The sequence below is a fragment of the Lynx canadensis genome, chromosome B3 (assembly GCF_007474595.2).
Source record: "Lynx canadensis isolate LIC74 chromosome B3, mLynCan4.pri.v2, whole genome shotgun sequence".
NCBI lineage: Eukaryota > Metazoa > Chordata > Mammalia > Carnivora > Felidae > Lynx > Lynx canadensis.
Genome location: NC_044308.2, coordinates 45,717,400 through 45,739,402, shown reverse-complemented (window position 1 = coordinate 45,739,402; position 22,003 = coordinate 45,717,400). Strand labels below are relative to the sequence as shown.

The following is a 22,003-nucleotide window of genomic DNA, read 5'->3' as shown; positions in this document are numbered from 1 at the left end:
GCTATGAATCTAAATTAAAACTAAGCTGGAATACTTATACAAAACCCAACTGCACACTGCAATATTTAGAATGAAATACAATTTACAATCTGAGGAAAGTGATAGATTGGTTTTCTACCTACTAAAATAACTTAACTTCTGACATTTACTAAGATCACCAACTCTAGGAACTGTGACATTAAATAATAGATCAGATACAACCTGTTTTTTGGATGAACTTTTAGAGGTAATGATGTATTAAAAGAATTATAGAGTCAGAAAAGTCACTTTTCCATAAAATTTTTTTTTAATGGTTTATGTTACTTTTCAGAGACAGAGTGTGAGACGGGGAGGGCAGAGAGGGGGGAGACAGAGAATCCAATCAGGCTCCAGGTTCTGGGCTATAAGCACAGAGTCTGATGCGAGGCCCGAACCCAGAAACCACGAGATCACTACCTGAGCAGAAGTTGGACGCTTAACCGACTGAGCCACCCAGGCGTCCCAAAGCACTTTTGTTTAGCAAAGTTCCAATTCTAGTCTAGTCTATTCCATTTCCATTCCTTCCATTCCATTCCATTCTATTCTAAATAGGCTCCACACCAATGTGGGGCTTGAACTCACACACTGAGATTGAGTCGCATGCTCTACCAACTGAGCCAACCTGGTTCCTCCGAAACATGTTTTAAACTCTTCATTTCCTTCTCATTCTCATTCCATCTCTTCCACATAAAGCCTAGTAAGTGCTTAAAAACATGTAAAATAAAAATGATATTTCATGTTGAAATGTCTAAGAAGCTAAACTCAGAGCAATCATCAGCTCTCAATTTAGCTTTTAAATACAAAATTAACATGAGCCAATAAACTCTTGTTTTTTCTTATGATTCAGGAAGTAATTCAAATAGCCAGGGTCCCTCAGATTTTTTTTAAGTTTTATTTATTATTTGAGAGAGCAGCTGAACAAGCGAGTAGGGGGAGAGGCACCAGAGAGGAAGAGGACAAGAATCCCAAGCAGGCTCTGCTCTGTGCTGTCAGCACAGAGCCCAACACGGGGTTCCAACTCACAAACTGTGAGATCATGACCTGGCCAAGATCAAGAGCTGGACGTTTAACTGACAGAGCCACCCAGGTACCCCACCTTCAGATTTTTTTTAAAAAACATATTTGTTAGGCTTTAATTTCCGTATAAAAGAAAACAGGCAAGAATAAAGAATGTGACCTCCTAGAAAATCCATGACTAAAACAAAAAGCAGTATGAAATATAGTTTAATGATATATGCTAAAGAGCACTTCACCTGACATAAAGTAGGTATTACATAAATAGCCTTTTCCTTTACAAATTTTTGCTCAACCTTGCTCAAATTTTGCTGGGAAATATTTCATTGCCAAGTCAGTATTTTTCAAAATTTAGTTTTTCCTCAAGCACAATAATAGCATTTATACACAATTTAAATTTATTCTGGTTTTTTTTTTTTTTATTGTTCTGGCATCTGTTCTGTTTGTGCTCCCTGGATTCTTACTTTTGCTTCTCAAAGTATGCTTGTTTGTCTACAGAGTTAAAAGTGTCCTATCCGAGCTTTCTGCTACCCCACTAATGCTATGACAAAGATAAAATACAGACACGCCCAGACTAATAACCCAAATCTAGTCAGGATCCATAGAAGGAATATTATATCTTCTACAGATTACTTAGACTTTATTCTTGATACCCTCATGTTTTAGGAGTAGGAGAATTTATGTTGCAAATTGCAAAAAAAAAATGTCAAATGTCTGACCATTTGTTTTAAACAGTTGGGAACATTATTACTAAGGCTATAGGAAGAATTTGTTGTCACAATCAGAAAAAAAGGAAACTTGGAGTTTTCCACAACATTTTACGGCACTTAAAAAAAACCAGTATCTTTTTCATTATATACAAATCACATATTAGATAGAAACAATTTTTGATTTATTATGTACCCAAATAATTAAACACAAACGGCACAAAAAAATAACTTACATGTTTTTATTTTTTTTAATTTAGTTACTTGAGTGTTACTATATATAGAATTTTAAAGCAGGAAAGGGCGAAACATTATCACATCTAAAATTCAAGGTTTTACTGGAGGAACCGAGGCTCATGAGAAATCTCTAGATAACCCACGTTAACTTCGAAGAGAACTCCACTCAGTCTCTGAATGATCCACAATACTCCTTTCTCTACCTAGTTTATGACTGTTCAATATAGATATTAATCCTCCTATAAAATCACAAGTTTCTTACTAAGTGATGTTCCACTCAAATGTAAAGTTGGTAGATTTGAACCATCAAATCTATGAAAGGCAATAAAGTTAGCAAAGTGGTGAGAAGACCAGAAAAATAAGACCACCTGCCTATAATTGGAAAATAAGATATAAGCAGGAAATGGCCTCAAAAATATATACACACAACAAGAAAAAAAACATGATCAATATAAACAATATACACATACTTCCTACCAAAAAGATCAACTGTATTAATCGAGTTCTCAGATATTCTTTCAACTTATTTTTTTTTTAAATACCACTATGAAGCATTATTTCAGAAAATTATAGAAATTCTATTAAGAAATAGGAATAGTAGTTGGGGTACCTGGGTGGCTCGGTTGAGCATCCAACTCCTTGGTTTCAGCTCAGGTCATGATCTCACGGTTCATCATTTGAGCCCCACAACAGGCTCTGCATAGCCTGCTCAGGATTCTTCTCTCCCTCTCTCCTCTCTGCCCCTACCCTGCTCACACTCTCTCTCTCTCAAAATAAATAAATAAACTTTAAAAACAAAAAAGGAATAGTGGAATGATCCCTTATGCTTCTCTTTAATGACAGTTGTAACAAAAGGCATAAATTTAAAAATATTAGTTCACATTAGAATCTCACTGTGAGCTATACTAAAAATAACTACTAAATAATCTTGCAGTGAGTTTTTCTCAGGCCATACTAATACTCTTGGATAAGTCCAAGAGATAATTATTTTTCCTAAATTTTCATCTATACCAATATAGGACTATAATAATATTTCAGTAATTACATAAAACCCAAACTTGAACAATATAAAATATACATTTTATTAAAGTCACATAAGTCACATAAGCAAAATTCCTAATGAAACTGCAATACATTGGTAATGTACAAGCCTAAAACACAAGACAAATGAAGCCAGGGATGGTAGGATACAACATGTCATTTCCTAGTATCAAAGAAGAATAAGGAAAGGGAATAACAAAGACAGTCCCTGGCACATCACATGAACATGAACATGAACATGAGGCCTGACAAAAAACATATCTTCCACAAGTATTTTAAAAATCCTGCATCCCACAATATAATAAATCTGCCTACCACTTACCGATTAGAAACAACTGCTTAAAAGGATGAGATATTTTAGGCTACACAATATTTAAGCTGAAAATCGATTTCTAATATCTTAGCGTACTTTATTATCCATCAAATTCAAGATGCAGCGGCACCTGGGTGGCTCAGTTGGTTGAGCATCTCTTCATTTTGGCTCAGGTCAAATGGGATCAAGCCCCACGTTGGGCTCCACACTGAGTATGGAGCCTGCTTAAGATTTCTCTCTCTCCCTTTGTCTGTCTCCCTGCTTGCACTGTTTCTCTCTCTAAAATAAAATTTTTAAAAACTACTTTCAATATTTAAAAATTAAGTACACAATAAGCAGCTGATACTTATTTTACTTTACTTTTTCTGATTAAACTCTTTGGTAAGGGCTAGACCTTAACATAAATATTAGTTACATATCTCCCTGTCAGCATTTTATGCTTGTAAATGTTGTACTCCCTTCATAATGTTTCATTCATTCATTCACTCATTCAGTATAACTTAAATGACCAACACCTACAGAAAAAAAGGTGAATATAACTCAGGCTTTGCCCTTCAAGTTTGCAGGAACAAAGGACATATGGATGTAAACAAAGTTATAATAAAATGTAATAAATGCTGTAATTGATATACTTATTGCTAAGTGAGCTTAGAGGAAGAAGCAATGCTCTGGGTACATATCACTCAGGCATCCCATTTATCAGAATTTATCCAAGTAAAGCAATTTCTGAAATTGAGAAAACTGATTCCTAATTTCTAAGCAAAGCTAAGAGGTATCTATTACCCTAGCATCTATTATCAAAATATTTTAAATAAATTTTTTTTTCAACGTTTATTTATTTTTGGGACAGAGAGAGACAGAGCATAAACGGGGGAGGGGCAGAGAGAGAGGGAGACACAGAATCGGAAACAGGCTCCAGGCTCTGAGCCATCAGCCCAGAGCCCGACGCGGGGCTCGAACTCACGGACCGCGAGATCGTGACCTGGCTGAAGTCGGACGCTTAACCGACTGCGCCACCCAGGCGCCCCTATCAAAATATTTTAATACTCTAATCAATATTACAGAAGTATGTTTCAAAATACTTACATTTCCTTAACAATCTTTCCTATAGCACTGTCCACATGCTCACATGACTTTTTATTTATTTGTACTTAGCGAGAGAGAGAGTGCGTGTGTGTGAGTGGGGGAGAGGGCAGCAGAGGAAAGAGAGAAAAAAGAATCTAAAGAAGGCTCCATGCTCAGTCAACATGAAGCCCGGCATGGTGCTCAATCTTAGGACCACAAGATCATGACCTGAGCCAAAATCAAGAGTCAGACCCTCAACCAAACCACACAGACTTTGCCAGTCACCCAGCCACCTTCAAAATTTTGCTTTTTTTTTTTTTTTTTTTTTTTTTAAAGTAGGCTCCATGCCCAGCATAGAGCCCAATGCAGGGCTTGAACTCATGACCCTGAAATGATCAAGACCTGAGTTGAGGGTCGCCTGGGTGGCTCAGTTAAGTAAGCATCTGACTTTGGCACAGATCACGATCTCACAGTTTGTGGGTTCGAGCCCAACATCAGGTTCTGTGACAACAGCACAGGGCTTGGTTGGGATTCTCTCTCTGCCCCTCCCTGACTCGTGCTTTCTCTTTCAAATAAATAAATAAACTTAAAAAAAAAGAAAGTGGGAATGCAAGCTGGTGAAGCCACTCTGGAAAACAGTATGGAAGTTCCTCAAAAAACTAAAAATAGAACTACCCTACGACCCAGCAATTGCACTATTAGGCATTTATCCACAGGATATAGGTGTGCTATTTCAAAAGGACACATGCACCCCCATGTTTATAGCAGCCCTATCGACAATAGCCAAAGTATGGAAAGAGTCCAAATGTCCACTGATGGATGAATGGATAAAGAAGGAGTGGTGTGTGTGTGTATGTATATATATATGTGTATACACACACACACACACACACACACACACACACACACACACACAATGGAGTATTACTCAGCAATCAAAAAGAATGAAATCTTGCCATTTGCAACTACGTGGATGGAACTGGAGGGTATTATGCTAAGTGAAATTAGTCAGTCAGAGAAAGACAAAAATCATATGACTTCACTCATATGAGGACTTTGAGACAAAACAGATGAACATAAGGGAAGGGGAACAAAAATAATATAAAAACAGGGAGGGGGACAAAACAGAAAAGACTCATAATATGGAGAACAAACTGAGGGTTGCTAGAGGGGGTGTGGGAGGGGGGATGGGCTAAATGGGTAAGGGGCACTAAGGAATCTACTCCTGAAATCATTGTTGCACTATATGCTAACTAATTTAGATGTAAATTTTAAAAAATAAACAAGTTAAAACAAAAAAAGAAAGAAAAGAAAGAAAGAAAGAAAGAAAAGAAAGAAGAACGAACGAACGAACTTGAGCTAAGATTAAGAGTCGGATACTTAAATGACTGAGCCACCCAGGCATTCCATATTTTCAAACAACTTCAAACTTTATTTCAAGAGCACTAGTTTTTCATGGAATTCTTTTTTTTAAGTTTATTTATTTATTTTGAGAGAGAGCATGCACATGCAAGCAGGAGACGGGCAGACAGAGAGGGACAGAGAGAATCCCAAGCAGGCTCTGCACTGTCAGTGCAGAGCTCAGCACAGGGCTTGAAACCACAAACCGTGAGATCATAACTCGAGCCAAAATCAAGAGTCAGAGGCTTAAATGACTGAGGCACCCAGGTGTGCCATTCACGGAATTCCTAAGAACGGACTTCAGGCTTAAAAAATCTCAACATTTCTTCATTTAACATTAATATCTGTAAATCTGGTATGTGATACACCCTTTCTGATTTAGGAAACTTGGAAGCCAGGTTGAAAAAAGTTTCCTCATGCACTTAAGCATAAAACAAACAGCACAAAGAATGACTTTAATACACACACACACACACACACACACACACACACACACACACACACAGACTGTGCTAGTACTCAGAGATGCAAGTCATCTAAGCAGAACCCTTTTCAGGTATTTTCCTCTCTTCTAAGTTAACTACACAGTATTTATTATATTCTGTAATTTTTAAATCACAGCAATGTGATTCTACAGGATTAAACTGAACCATATAATCAGAAGAAACAAACTCTACTTGATTATGTTTTAAAAGATGGAAAAATAGATAACAGGTCTAGCCACAATGCACAAGAGCAGCACACATTTTACAGACTGGACTACTAGGTATAGCCCAAAGTCACCCCAAAACCATATTCAAAACAAAACTGGGTCTTCTAATCAACACACTATTTTATCATAATCACTTCTCATTTGTATTATAAATTGTTATTAACCAAATAACCCATAATTTGTGTATCAATACAAATCCTGTTTAAGGGGGTCGTAGAGTACCAAAACTAACTTTTTGTATATGGTGGAGGGGGAGAGACTTAGCAGGAAATCTATAACTATACCACCCAGGTCATTTCATAGACCTTTGCAAGGAAAGAGAGAAATAAAACGATCAGATCATCACATTTTTAACTAATGTATGTTACAACATAATTAAAATGACCACATTTTAGGGCACAAATTGAGACAGCATCAACATACAAGTATGATAATTGAAACAGTAAAATACAATACCTCAATTTGGATCTACTCTAGAAAAAGTAGTGTATATATATATATGTGTGTGTGTGTGTATATATATATATATAGTTGATCAAACAGATTTCTGTTAAAAGTACTTAAGATGACCACTTATACACAGCATGAGATCTCCTGGCTGCAGGCCCTTTGTTGAGAGCTTCAGGTCTCATTTGTATCATTTGAATATCTATGGTATTTTATCTATAAAGCACCATATCACATTTTCCTCCTATGAAATGACTTGCACACATCTTACAGCCCCTGTTAGATCTATGTTTGATTTATGTTTCTACCACCCGCAACCTAAACTAGGTAACTTTTAACTAGCAGTCAATAAATAAGTTTATGGATGACTAAACAGCATGCACTCACATGCTCGCTCTCTCTCACACATGCATAAACACAACAAAAAAGGAGGAGTGGGGGAGAGCCAGGAATTTAGCTTTGCCACAAGCTCAACATGAATTATGTCATGTCATAGATCAAATAAAAATCTAATGATGTAATAGAAATGTGGTATCCAAACCAAAAGCAGCTAGAATCTCGACTTTTCCTTTCGGTAGTTACACTGTATTTGGAATATAATATTAAATTTATTTTGGGGTGGTCACTAAAAACTTAGGAAGGCTGAAAGATTGCTATTATTTCATGATACTGATAAAGAATGGGTAATTAAAAAATATCTGAAGTTAAGGGTCATAAAAATTTACATAAATTGCTGTCAACAATATTCTTACCTTAAAAAAAAGACCCTAAATGTATCTTCTTACCTCCTTCAAATCAAAGCAAGGGATTTTATAACTTAAAAGTACTTTTTTCTACAATGATCATTACATTTTAATATGGAAAATAAGTTAATTTAATATTTATTTACATGTGCAAAACACTTTAAGTTACATAGTATTTATTATATGATTAGTAATTAATAATTTTATATCTGATTAAAAATAATTATTCATCCATTAATATCTTTCTTAAGCATCTGTACATCTGATCACACTTTTAATTTTTTTTTAACATTTATTTATTTTTGAGACAGAGAGAGACAGAGCATGAACGTGGGAGGATCAGAGAGAGAGGGAGACACAGAATCCCAAACAGGCTCCAGGCTCTGAGCTGTCAGCACAGAGCCCGAAGCGGGGCTTGAACTCACAAGCGGTGAGATCAGGACCTGAGCCAAAGTCGGACGCTTAACCGACCAAGCCATCCAGGTGCCCCAAGCATCTGTACATCTGTACTTAAGCATAAGTACAAAAAATAAACATTACTAAACAGTAGCCAGGATGCCTCCCTGTGAGGAACAAAAAAGTTATAGAAAAATAAACAAATAGGGGCGCCTGGGTGGCGCAGTCGGTTAAGCGTCCGACTTCAGCCAGGTCACGATCTCGCGGTCCGTGAGTTCGAGCCCTGCGTCAGGCTCTGGGCTGATGGCTCAGAGCCTGGAGTCTGTTTCCGATTCTGTGTCTCCCTCTCTCTCTGCCCCTCCCCCGTTCATGCTCTGTCTCTCTCTGTCCCAAAAATAAATAAACGTTGAAAAAAAAAAAAAAAAGAAAAAGAAACAAATATACTCATAAAAAGGAAGACAGAACAAATCAAATACCAGTGGTACAGATGAGCAATTTAAAAGTTCTGAGGAAGGTGTAGGTAAATTTTTAAAGAAGTAGAACTTGAACTGTACATTAAAAGATGATCAAGATTTAAGATAAATGACTCAGAAAACAAACTGCTCATGGTATATTCAGCAACCAGATGATCATTCTGGGTGAAAAAGACACTTATATTGGGAAACGGAACAAAGTTTAAAAAAACAGACTAGAATTAATTTACAGAGAATCGTGAAAGCCAAGTTAAGAAATGTGGCTTACAATCATTAATTGAGGACTTTAGAAAAATAAGCTGACATGAAAAAGTAAGCATTTAAGGAAGTCATCTTGTAGCAGTCCATAGGATAGCTTTAATGATAAATGGAAAGGAAGCTGAGAAACCTATTAGGAGGTGAACAATAAATCAGGGTTGTATCAATAGGAAAAACACAAAAGGAACAGATTTACCAATTACAGCAAGCAACACAAAGTCTAATAGAGAATACTCCAAGATTTTGTATCTATGTCCCCTTAAACAACAGAAAGAAAAAAGTACAAGGTCTGAGTCAGTCAGGTGTGGCTCAAATCTATGCTGTGTAACTTTAAATTTTTTTTTTTAATTTTTTTTAATGTTTATTTATTTTTGAGACAGAGAGAGACAGGGCATGAACGAGGGAGGGTCAGAGAGAGAGGGAGACACAGAATCTGAAGCAGGCTCCAGGCTCTGAGCTATCAGCACAAAGCCGGACGTGGGGCTTGAACTCACGAGCTGTGAGATCAGGACCTGAGCTGAAGTCGGCCGCTCAACTGACTGAGCCACCCAGGCGCCCCAAATTTTTTTTTTTTTAACATTCATTCATTTTTGAGAGACAGAGAGAGACAGACTGTGAGTGGGGGAGAGGTAGATAGAGAGGGAGACACAAAATCTGAAGCAGGCTCCAGGCTCTGAGCTGTCAGCACAGAGCCCAACATGGGGCTCGAACTCACGAACAGCGAGATCATGACCTGAGCTGATGCGACGCTTAAGTGACTGAGCTACTCAGGCGCCCCTATGCTGTGTAACTTTAAAGAAATAATTTAACTTCTCTGAGCCTTAGTTTCCTCAGATATAAATAGATATTTACTTTGGGTTTTGAGAAGATTAAAAAAGAAAATGCATATAAAGCATATATGCACCTGGGACACCCCAGGCACTAAACAAATGTGATTTCTGCCTTTCTCCCCTGGCTCCCTGTTCTTTATCCCTTAACAATTCTGAGAAATGAGCAGTACAGTAGGTGATCTGTCTACAAACTGTCATTTTAGAGTTAATAAAATTGAGTTAATGAGAAATTAAATGTATCAATGACATAAAACCAGCTACCTTCACTGTTGGCACCAGAAGACAGGTCTATTGACCCATAAAATACATAAAAAGTAGTGGGAAATCAAGACTCTTCTTTAAAGATATATCCTCTACTAAATATACAACAGAGGATTGGCTTCAAAATTTAAAAACATTTAAATTTGACTGCTGCCTTAATATAAAAAGGGCAATCCATTTTAAAAGAAAACATTTTTTTTTTAGCATATATACCAAATTCTAGACTAGAATGAGGACCTTTCCATTAGAGAAGGAAAATTAATGATATAAATTTCTTCTTCTAACCAGACTAAATATAAGAAAACTTCAGACACAGCAATAAGTTTACTCACCTTCCATGGGCATGGAAATTTAGACGTAAAAACTGGTCCTCGTGTGAAATTGCTCTTTTGGCACGCTGGTGTTTTTGGTGTAATGAATCCACATCATAAGATAATCCTTCATAATGTCTAATGTATTTATTTAAAGGATTTCCATATTGACCTATAAAAAATAAACAGTTTGAATTAGTATCCTCATGAAGGTCCATTCTAGTCCTAATGCGATTCCATGATTATTCAAATATCTATAAATATGTATGAAACAACTGTCTCACTAATATTAGTACTTTATTTTCACATACATTTTTCTAAAAATTTATTGTAATGGGAATTTCAACCATACACAAAAGTTTGAAAGTTAGCAACAAGTTTGTCTTTGATGTCTTTTATCAGGTTAAGTTTTTTATTAATACTTTGTAGATAAAAACTATCAGGGACAGATGCTGACCTGTCACCTGCTCTTTCTACACCTAGTAAATTGATTCCATGGATTTTTTTAGCTTATTAACATGACAAAGTTGACCGATTTTTTTTTAATTTTTTTTAATGTTTATTTATTTTTGAGAATAGAGTGAGTGGGGGAGGAGCAGAGAGAGAGGGAGACACAGAATCTGAAGCAGGTTCCAGGCTCTGAGCTCTCAGCACAGAGTCCAATGCAGGGCTCTAACTCAAGAACCGTGAGACCATGACCTGAACCGAAGTCGGACCCTTAACAGAATGAGCCATTCAGGTGCCCCCCCAAATTGACTGATTTTCTAATATTAAACCAACCTGCATTACTGAAATAAACCCCACTTGGTTACAATGTACTATGTTTTACAATATTGTGGGATTTGACTTGCTAATATAACTTTGTTTAGAATCTTTGTTATCTGTGTTCATGAGAGACACTGGTCTGAAGTTTTCTATTTTTTGTACTATCTTTGCCAAGTTTTGATATCAGAGTAAAAGAGGAGTTGGAAAATATTACCTCTTTTTCAACTTTGTGGACACATTCATATAGCACTGGTATTTGTACCTCCTTAAATGTTTGGCAGAATTCAGCAGTAAAGCCATCCTGGCCTAGACTTCTCTTTGTGAAAAGGTTATTAACTATAATTTCAATTTCATATATAAAGAGCTATTCACATTATCTACTTCTTAAATGAGTTTTGCAAGAATTTGTCCATTTCACCTAAGATGTTTAAGTTATGGAAATAAAATTGTCCAAAATTCCCTTATTATGTTTTTACATCTTTTTGAATCTGTAGTGATATTACCTCTCTCATTCCTGATATTGGTAATCTATATCTTGTCTCTTTCATTCCTGATCAGGATAGCTAGAGATTTATTGATTTTATTTATATTTAAAAAAAAAACAACTTTTATTTCCTTTGATTTTCCCTAATTATCTGTTTTCTATTTATTGATTTTTACCTTTGGTCTTCATTATTTATTTAATGCTTACTTTGAGTTTAACTACTCTTCTTTTTTGTTGCATAAGGTAATGCCACTGATTTAAGACTTTGCTTCGTCTCTAATCCAGATGTTTAGTACTATAAATGTACCCTTAATACAGCTTTAGCAGCATCCCACAGATTCTGTTATGCTGTTACCATTTTATTCTATTCAGTATACTTTCTAATTTCCGTTTTGATCCATGTACTATTTATAAGTCTGTTACTTATTTTCGAATACTAAGGATTTTCTCAATTATCTTTTTGCTATTGACTTCTAATTTACCCCACTACAGCCAGAAAACATGCTTTGTATATCAATACTTTTAAATACACAGTTATTTTATGACCCAGAATATGATATTTACAATATTTCATGTGCACTTGAAAAGAATGTGTATTCTGCTGTTAATGGTGAGTGTTCCAGAAATGTCAATCTCTGCTCTTCTTGAGTATTCTATAAATTTCAACCAGGTCAAACTGGTTGATGGGATTGTTCAAGTCTTTTATATCCTTACTGATTTTTCTACCTACCTGTTCTATTATCAAGAGAGGAGTACTGAAATCTGTCTATGATTGTGATCTTCTGTTTTTCCCCTGCAACTGTTTGCTTTGTTGATTTTTGAAGCTCTGTTATTACATGCATAAATGTTCATGATTATCATGCCTTTTGGATCAATTCATCCTTTATCATTAACAAATGATCTTCAGGGCACCTGGGTGGCTCAGTCGGTTAAGCGTCCGACTTCGGCTCAGATCATATCTCACGGTTTGTGAGTCTGAGCCCTGCATCCGGCTCTATGCTGACAGTTCAGAGCCTGGAGTCTGTTTCAAATTCTGTGTCTCCCTCTCTCTCTGTCCCTCCCCCTGCTCATGCTCTGTCTCTCTGTCTCTCTCAAAAACAAATAAACATTAAAAATTAAAAAACAAAAACAAATGATCTTCTTTATTCTTTGCAATAGTCTATGTCCTAAAATCCACTTTGATATTAAAATGGCCACTATCTTTTTTTTTTTTTTTGGACTAGCATAGTGTATCTTTTTCCATCCTTTACTTTTAACCTATCTGTATCTTGATATTTAAATTTTTTTTTCAACATTTATTTATTTTTGGGACAGAGAGAGAGAGAGACAGAGCATGAACGGGGGAGGGGCAGAGAGAGGGAGACACAGAATCGGAAACAGGCTCCAGGCTCCGAGCCATCAGCCCAGAGCCTGACGCGGGGCTCGAACTCACGGACCACGAGATCGTGACCTGGCTGAAGTCGGACGCTTAACCGACTGCGCCACCCAGGCGCCCCTGTATCTTGATATTTAAAGTGAAGTTGTCATAAGCAGCATATAATTGGGTCTTGCTTTTTTTCTTTAAGTGATCTCTATGCCCAACATAGGGCTTGAACTCACAACCCTGAAACCAAGAGTTACATGTTCTACCAACTGAGCCGGCCAGGCGCCCCTTGGGTCTTGCTTTTTATCCAATCTGATAATCTCTGCCTTTTAATTAGGATGTCTAGATCATTTACATTTAAAGTAGTTACTAATGGAGCACCTGGGTGGCTCAACTGGTTAAGCACTGACTTCAGCTCAGGTCATGGTCTCACCGTTCTTGAGTTCAAGGCCCATGTCAGGCTCTGTGCTGACAGCTCAGAAACAGAAGCCTGCTTCTGATCCTGTGCCTCCCTCTCTGCCCCTTTCCCACTCGTACTCTGTACCTCTCTCTCAAATATAAATAAAAACATTAAATTTTTTAAAAATAAAAGTTACTAATGTGGGTAGATTTAAGTCTATCAATGTTATTTCTATTTGACTCATCTGCACTTTGTTCCTTTTTCTTTCTTTTGTACTATTTTTTATGATTTCATTATTATCTCTTCATTGGCTTATTAGCAAAACTCTTTGGCTATTTCAGTAGTTGCTTTAAGGTTTATAGTATACCTCATTAACTTATCCCTGCCTACCTTCAAGTGATATTATAACATGTCAGGTGTAAGAACCTAACATTAATATACTTCCATTTCTCTCCTTCTGGCCTTTAGGTTACTGCCATTGTATATTTTACTTATATATATATTATAAACCCCACAATATATTGTTGTTGTTTGGGTTGAAATAATTATTTTATTAAATTTTTGGAAACAGTGAGAGACAGAGTGCTAGCAGGGGAAGGGGAGAGAAAGAGGAAGACACAAAATATGAAGCAGGCTCCAGGCTTCAAGCTATCAGCACAGAGTCCAACAGGGAGCTCAAACCCATCAACCATGACATCATGACCTGAGCCAAAGTCAGATGCTTAAATGACTGTGCCATTCAGGTGTCCTGAAATAATTATCTTTTAAGGAGGTTTAAATAACAAGAAAAAAAATCTCCTTTAATCATCATTTTCAGGGTTCTTTATTCCTTTATGTGAATCCATATTTCCATCTAGTATCATTTTCCTTCTGGATGACTTCCTCTAATATTTATTCTGCTGGTGAAAAACTCTTTCAGCTTTTGTATGTCTGAAGTCTTTATTTTGTCTTCATTTTTGAAAGATATTTCCATGAAGCATAGAATTATAGGCTGACAGGTTCATATATTTTTCTTTAAATACTTTTAAGATGTTGCTCCACCATCTTTTCAATTGTATGCCTTCTGACAAGAAATCTGTCATCCTCATCTTCGCCTCTGAATATAATGTGTCTTTACCCTCCCCAGTTTGTTTTTAAGATTTTCCTCTTTACCACTGGGTTTGAATAATTTGATTACCATGTGCTTTGGTTTCTCCATATTTCTTGAGCTTTGTAACAGTGAACTTCTTTGGATCTGTGGCTGGACACTTTTTCAACCATTATTTCTTCCAGTTTTGTTGTTGTTGTGTTGTTGTTGAACTCTCTCCATCCTTCTCCAGAAGGATTCCAATTACAAGTATATCAGGTCATTCAAACCCTTCCCACAGTCCACTAGTGGTTTTTCATATTCATTAAAAATTCTTTTATCTCTTTTTATTTTGAATTGTTTCTACTGCTATGTCTTCTAGTTCACTAATATTCTGCAATGTCTAATCTGCTGTTAATGTCATCCAGTGTACTTCCCATTGAAAACAGTATACTTTTCATCTCTATAAGTTAGATTTGTGTTTAATATTTTCTACGTCTCTACTTACATGAAATACAGTAATAACTCTTTTAATGCTCTTGTCTGTTAATTCTAACACCTGTGTCACTTCCAGGTTGGTTCCAATTGGTTGCTTATTCTTCTCACTATGGATTATTGTTTTCTTGCTTCAATGTATGCCTTATAATCTTTCACTAAATGGATCCCAGACATTACAAATTTCACTTTATTGGGTGGTAAGCAATTTTTGTATTTTTATAGATATTCTCAGGCTTTGTTGTAAGAGAAAGTACAGTTACTTGGAAACAGTTTGATCCTTTTGGGTCTTGCATTTTTAATTTGTTAGGTAGTTCTGGAGCAGTGCTCACTGTAGGGCTAATTATTCCCAACCAGTGAAGGAAGACTTTTCTGAGTAGTCTACCCCACTGCTCCACAAATTAAGAGTTTTCCCAGTCTGGCCAGTGAGAACAGGCACTATTTCCTGTCTTATGTGAACACAAGGCACTGTTTCTTTCCCTGGACTCAGACAGTTTCTTCACATGTATGCACTGATCAATACTCTGCCAAACACTAGGAGAACCCTTCGCAAATCTCAGGGATTCTCTCTCTATGCAGTGCTCTTCACTCTGATATTCTGTCTGTGAATTCTAGTTACTTTGGTCCTGCTTGAGTCTCAGTTTCATCTTCTCAACTCAGAGAGTTAGCTGGCCTCCACCTAGGTTTCCTCTCATATCACTGCAGATGGAAATTTTCTCAAGATAGAAAGTTGGAACAACCATACATCTTGACTCATTTATTTCCCCTCTCTCAGGGATCACTGTCATTTACCATCTGGTGACCAGTCTTAAAAACTGTGGTTTCTCTGCTTTTTTTTTTTTTTTTTTCCCTTGGTTTCCTTAGATTTTTCCAGGCAGGGGGATAAATCTGGTCCTGGTTTCTCCATCTTCACCATGAGTGAATCCTTAACAAACCAAAATGTCTTCCTAAAGAAAACTGCCCTCTTTTATAAAACAAAACACCAAGTATGTTTTCAAAAAGAAACTATAATGGTTTCTCTAACGTACTGCATGAAGCCTAAGTATCCATCACTGAATTTTCTGTACATACAAGTCTGTGACTGGTCATTGTACAGTTAAGGACACAAATTCTTATGTCAAATGACCTGGGTTTAAATGCTGGAGAATGGTTGCAAAACAAGGTAAATATATTTAATACTACTGAACTGTATACTTAGAAATGGTTAAGGTAGTAAATTTTATGGCAAGCATTTTTTTTACTAGAATAAAAAAACTATTCGGTTTAAATCCCATTACCTTTATTTATTAGCTTGTTTCCCTGAGCAAATGCAAGACTCAGCTTCAGTGCCCCATCCTTAAAACCAGAGAGAAGTAGGTGTGCCTGAGTGACTCAGTCGGTTAAGCATCCGACTTGGCTCAGTTAATGATCTTGCAGTTTGTGAGTTCGACCCCCACGTCAGGCTCTGTGTTGACAGCTCAGAGCCTGGAGCCTACTTTGGATTCTGTGTCTCCCTCTCTCTCTGCCTGTCACCTGCTCATGCTCTGTCTCTCAAAAATAAATAAACGTTAAAAAATAATGTTTTTTTTTTAAACTGGAAAGAAGTAGAATACCTCTCTCTCAAGGCTGTTTGGATTATGATTTAAGCCATGGGTGGCAATTAGGAAAGTGCCTACAATACACTAGGCACAGTAAATAATTCTCCTCCTCCTCCTCCTTCTTTTTCTTCTTGTTCTTCATCATCATCATCACCATCATCTCCTCCATCTCTTCCTCTACTTCCTCCTCCCACACTTGCCTTTGAGACCTACATACACTAACTGAGGCCATACTGAGGAATAAACACACAACTGGATTTGCATCCTGACACTTCCTAGCAATGACTGCATGAGCTAGGTAATTTTTTAACTTTTTAAAAATCTTAGGTTTTTTATCTGTAAAATAGAGATAAGGGCTACCCTAAATGCATGTAAACTGCTTAGCACAAAGGCTGGCATTAAAGGATCACTTAATTTAAACTATTATTGAATCACTTCACTGTACTATTGAATGCACTGTTCTCAAGAGAAATGACAAGAATGGAATCCAAAACTAGAATCCAAAACTATCTTTGCAACTAACAAAGAAAACACAGTGAAGCTAGGGTATAAGAGATGATAAAGCCTACTAGTATGAAATGTTTAAAAATCAAGACTAATGGAATCAAATATTATATTAAACATTTACCATATCCTTAAAAAAAAATTTTAAGTTTATACTTAGGTTTAAAAAAATACCCCACACAAGAGAAAATATCAAGAAGAAATCAAGAATGAGAAAGTTGTAGTATGAGAACTTTTGGGTGGTTTCTTTCATTTTGAAAATCAAATGTAGGATTTCCACTGGGTTACTGAATTGTATTTAAGTGGACTGAATAGCCACAGCACAAACTTGGTTTTGCAAAGTTACTGCTTCCACTCCTTTTTCAGCACCAAAAAAGTCAACTTTTTAAGTCACAGTTCAGATAAAGTGTTCTGCCATTTCTGATAACTTAAAACAATAACCATGGCTATTTCAGTGACATGTGATAAAAGCTCAATTATTTGCATGGATGGAACACTCCTGAGTTATTAAACAGTCATCTTTTCTCTGTCCCACACACAAAGGAATTTTCTAAGGCAAGATGTTTACTTTCATTGGCAAAGGATCTGACTAATGATTTTTCTGGATCTTTATAACGGAGATAAAACACAATTCACAGATTTTAATGGATCAAATTAAAAATTGCTACACAGGAAGGGCGCCTGGGTGGCTCAGTAGGTTGAGCATCTGACTTTAGCTCAGGACATAATCTCACAGTTCATGGGTTTAGGCCCTGCATTGGGCTCTGAGCTGACAGCTCAGAGTCTGGAGGCTGCTTCAGAGTCTGTGTCTCCCTCTCTCTCTGCCCCTCCTCCCCTGCTCATGCTCTCTCTCTCTCTCTCTCTCAAAAATAAATAAAAACATTATTTAAAAAAATGCTATCCAGGAACACATGGTTACCAAGTCCATCTTCTTATCATCTTCTACACAAGACCCATGTTTTTGGGTTAGCTATGCCTAAACACCAGTATTTATGATACGATCCCAGTAATAAAAAAAGAAAAAAAAAAAACACTGAAGATAATGTATTGAAACGGTATTATGTAATTTATCTCCCCCCAATACTTAATAAAACAAAGGGGGATCTGTTGGGGAGAAAAAACTTACAAAAAACAGCACACCCTCCCATATTAAAAAAAAAAATTCTTGGGGCACCTGGGTGCCTCAGTTGGTTAAGTGTCTGACTCTCAATTTCGGCTCATGTCATGATCTCTCAGTCCTGAGATGGATGGCTCCGCACTGGGTGTAGAGCCTGCTTGAGATTCTCTCTCCCTCAGGGCACCTGGATAGCTCAATTGGTTAAGTGTCAGACTTCTGCTCAGGTCATGATCTCACAGTGCTGTGAGTTTGTTCGAGCCCCACATCCGGGCTTTCTGTTGTCAGTATAGAGCCTGCTTTGGATCCTGTCTCCCTCCCTGTACCTCCCCTGCTCCTGCTCTCAATGTCTCTCAAAAGTAAATAAACATTAAAAACAAATTCTCTCTCCCTCTCCCTCAGCCACTCCCCTACTCACTACTCACTCTCTCAAAAAAAAGTTAAAAACAAACTCCTCAAGAACTGAAACCAAGTAAGAAAAGAATATAACCAGTGTGTGCTGAAGTGACCTAATACAGGCTCGTAAGCACCTGATCTCTTCCCAAATCTGTAACCAATGACATTATGTTGGTAGCTTGAAATTAGCCATGGGGGGGGGGGGGGGGGTATTTACAGCACTGAAATTAGAAAAGGCTACCAAATGGGGCGCCTGGGTGGCGCAGTCGGTTAAGCGTCCGACTTCAGCCAGGTCACGATCTCGCGGTCCGTGAGTTCGAGCCCCGCGTCAGGCTCTGGGCTGATGGCTCAGAGCCTGGAGCCTGTTTCCGATTCTGTGTCTCCCTCTCTCTCTGCCCCTCCCCCATTCATGCTCTGTCTCTCTCTGTCCCAAAAATAAATAAACGTTGAAAAAAAAATTTTTTTTAAAAAAATAAAAAAAAAAAAAAAAAAAAAAAAAAAAAAGGCTACCAAACAGAGGATTTTTTTGTTGTTTGTATTCAAGAGACCCAGTGCACTAATACAACACTGAGAATAATCTAATGGCATAATCTCTCAAACAGGCAGCCAAGGAAACAATATTCTAATGAGAAAGTGGAAAAGCATAATAGAGAACTGGATTTGCATTTTGACACTTCCTAGCAATGACTCCTAGGATTCCTGATGCTGTCTGTCCCTAACACTCAGAAGTCATACAATTCACTTTTTTTTTAATTCCAAAAGAGAACAGAGCCTTGGAATTCTCAAAGAGGTTGTATATAATCATGACCCCATGACTGGAGAAAAGCGGGTAAAACACAAATAATCAGCCCTTCTAACTACGGCTCAGAGACAAGTTATCCACATTATATCACAGCAAAAAGAACAACAGGACAGAGAAAAGCCACACAACCATAAATATCACATTGTCCAAATATACTAGAGCAAAAACAATGAAAGAAACAAAACAAAAAAAAGTGCAAAATAGTAAGTAATCCAATTAAGAAGTAAACAAAAAACATTTGGAAACAATCCTGGACAAACTAGAATCAGTCCTGGATAATATTTAGAAGATCTTGTTAATTCTCTTCAGTACAACAACATTGTGGTTATATAGTAGAATATTTTGAATTTTTGGAGATATATTTTAAAGTACTTAGGGGTAAAGTGACATGCATAATTTTCACTGTAGTCTACGCAGGAAAAAAGGAAAAGGACTCAAATTATTAAACCAGTTTCCACTTCTGGCTATAATGGAGAAAAAGGGACTGAATTTAACCTACCCCCACCGTAAACAATTAGAAAACTAAACAAAACACATAAGAAGATAAGCAAAATGAGATGAAATCTACAACTGGCCCAACTTACTAACTACAAGCAGTGTCCAGGCCAATGTGTGGGGTGGAAGAACACAAACAGCCTGGTGTTCTCACTCAACTGAGGGGCCAAATAACGGAGTTCAGTGAGGCCGGGCGTTCAGAATCTGTGGGTTAGAGGGTCAAGGGAAGGTTGAACAGAGAGAGCTCTGAGACCTTGTCCCTTTAAGTGTCTGGTTGAGTACTAATCTGAACACGTGAGAGAATAAACTATGCCAGCCCAGAAAAATGAACCACACACAAAAGAAGTAAGAACAATCTTCAAAGCCAGTAAAGGGCTGAGAAGTGTTCATATTTCCACTATCCAGGGAAAAAAGACCTGCAATATATGGAGCATAGGTATAGCCCTCAAAAAACATCACCTTATTCATGGGGTAAAATTACCCATACACTAAAGGTGTTATGGACCTTACCCTAGCAAAGATTAGAGGCAATATTTCAAGGATTAAACTGATTCCAAATAGTTGAACTATACACCAAAAAAATCAGACAGTATCTAAAGGAGAGACAAAATCTAAGTCACAAAAAAAAGTAAAAATCAGAATGATTTCAAAAACTACCATGCATGTAAAAAAAAAAATCAGGAAAATATAAATATATTTTTCTGCGTAAGTGGGAAAAAATCAGACAATAGAGACAGAAATTACAGAGATGATGGAATTAGCATACAAAGAGGTTAAAACAGCTATTATAAATATGTTCTATATGTAAAAAGCATACAAGGAAACAAACATGAAAGGGGGGTTGAAAAGGTAAAAGATTTAACTATAAATCTACAGAACCAAGAAACTCAACAAATCTTAAGCAGAATTAAATATAAAAGAAAACCACACAGAGGCAAATCATAAGCAAATGGCTGAAAACTAGGGATAAAAAAACCCAAAGGAGCTAGAAAAAAAAGACATTATATACAGAGGAACAAAAGTATAAATGACAGCATAATTCTACATAAGTCAGAAAATAATGCAGCAACATGTTTATAGTACTATAAGAACAAAAAACTTCTCAACCTAAGATTCTATATCCAGTGAAAATATCTCTCACAAATGAAGGTGCAGTGACACGACCACTTTTTCAGACATCAAACCTGCCAAATTATCACTAGTATACCTGCATTACAAGAAATGTTAAAGGAAGTTTTTCAGGCAGAAGCAATGATACCAGATGTAAATATGTACTGACACAAAGAATAGTGCCAGAAATAATGAATATATGAGAAAATAAAAATAATTATTTTCTCCTTTTTTAATCTCTTTAAAAGTTAAATGACTAATATGGAACTGCATATGAAGCAAAATTGTTGCTAAAAAGTCCATTATGTTAGTCAGGTCCTATTTTTCATGCAGCAATAGTAATTATGATGATTCGATTCAACTAGAAAGTGTCTTTGAATATTAACTGAAAAACATAGAACACAATATGATGCGTCATTACTACATATTGTTAACCATGTGTGTAGGTCATAATGATGAATTAAAGATTGTCACATAAAAAAAAAGTTAAATGACTATTAAAAAAAACCCACAATGTGCTGTGGCATTTATGATATAGAATTAAAATAGATGATAATAGCCCAATGGAGAAGAGAAATGGAAGCGTGTATTATGTAACGGTATATAATGATAAGTTATTGATATACATTGCACACCTTAGGAATAACTTCTAAAAAAAAAATAGCTAACAGGCTTAACACATAAGCCAACAAAGATAAATGGAATCTTTTTAAAATAAATTAGTCCCAAAAAACTGCAGGAAAAGAAGGGGGTAAAAAACTAACAGAAAACAAATAGTATGGGGTGCCTGGATGGTTCAGTCAGTTAAACATTTGACTCTTGATCTCACAGGGTCGTGAGTTCAAGCCACACGTTGGGCTCCATTACTGAGTGTGGAGCATATTTAATTAAAAAAGAAAGAAAAGAAAACAGAAAACAAATATTATAATAGTAGTTTTAAACTCAACCGTATCAATAAATAAATTAAATGTAAATGATCTAAACCAATAAGTAAACATGAGACAGTCATTTTCTTATTTTTACAAAAAAAGAAAATATAACTACAGGCTGTACAAAGACATTTTAACACAAAAATAAAGATGAATTAAAGTAAAAAGGATGGGAAAAGTTGTATCATCCAAACAATTAAAGAAAGCTGAAATGGCTATGGTATTATCAAAGTAAACTTCAAAACAAAAAACTTATGAGTAAAGAAAGATGTTTCC

The 22,003-nt window shown here is 36.4% G+C and overlaps 1 protein-coding gene across 1 annotated transcript in view; it reads right to left on the bottom strand.

The window, feature by feature from the left end:
* Positions 1–22,003, bottom strand: part of ADAM10 (ADAM metallopeptidase domain 10) — a 138,257-nt gene that overhangs the window by 93,297 nt on the left and 22,957 nt on the right. The window contains 1 exon segment of the mRNA XM_030318087.1: positions 10,249–10,399. Coding sequence (XP_030173947.1) covers positions 10,249–10,399 — 151 coding nt within the window.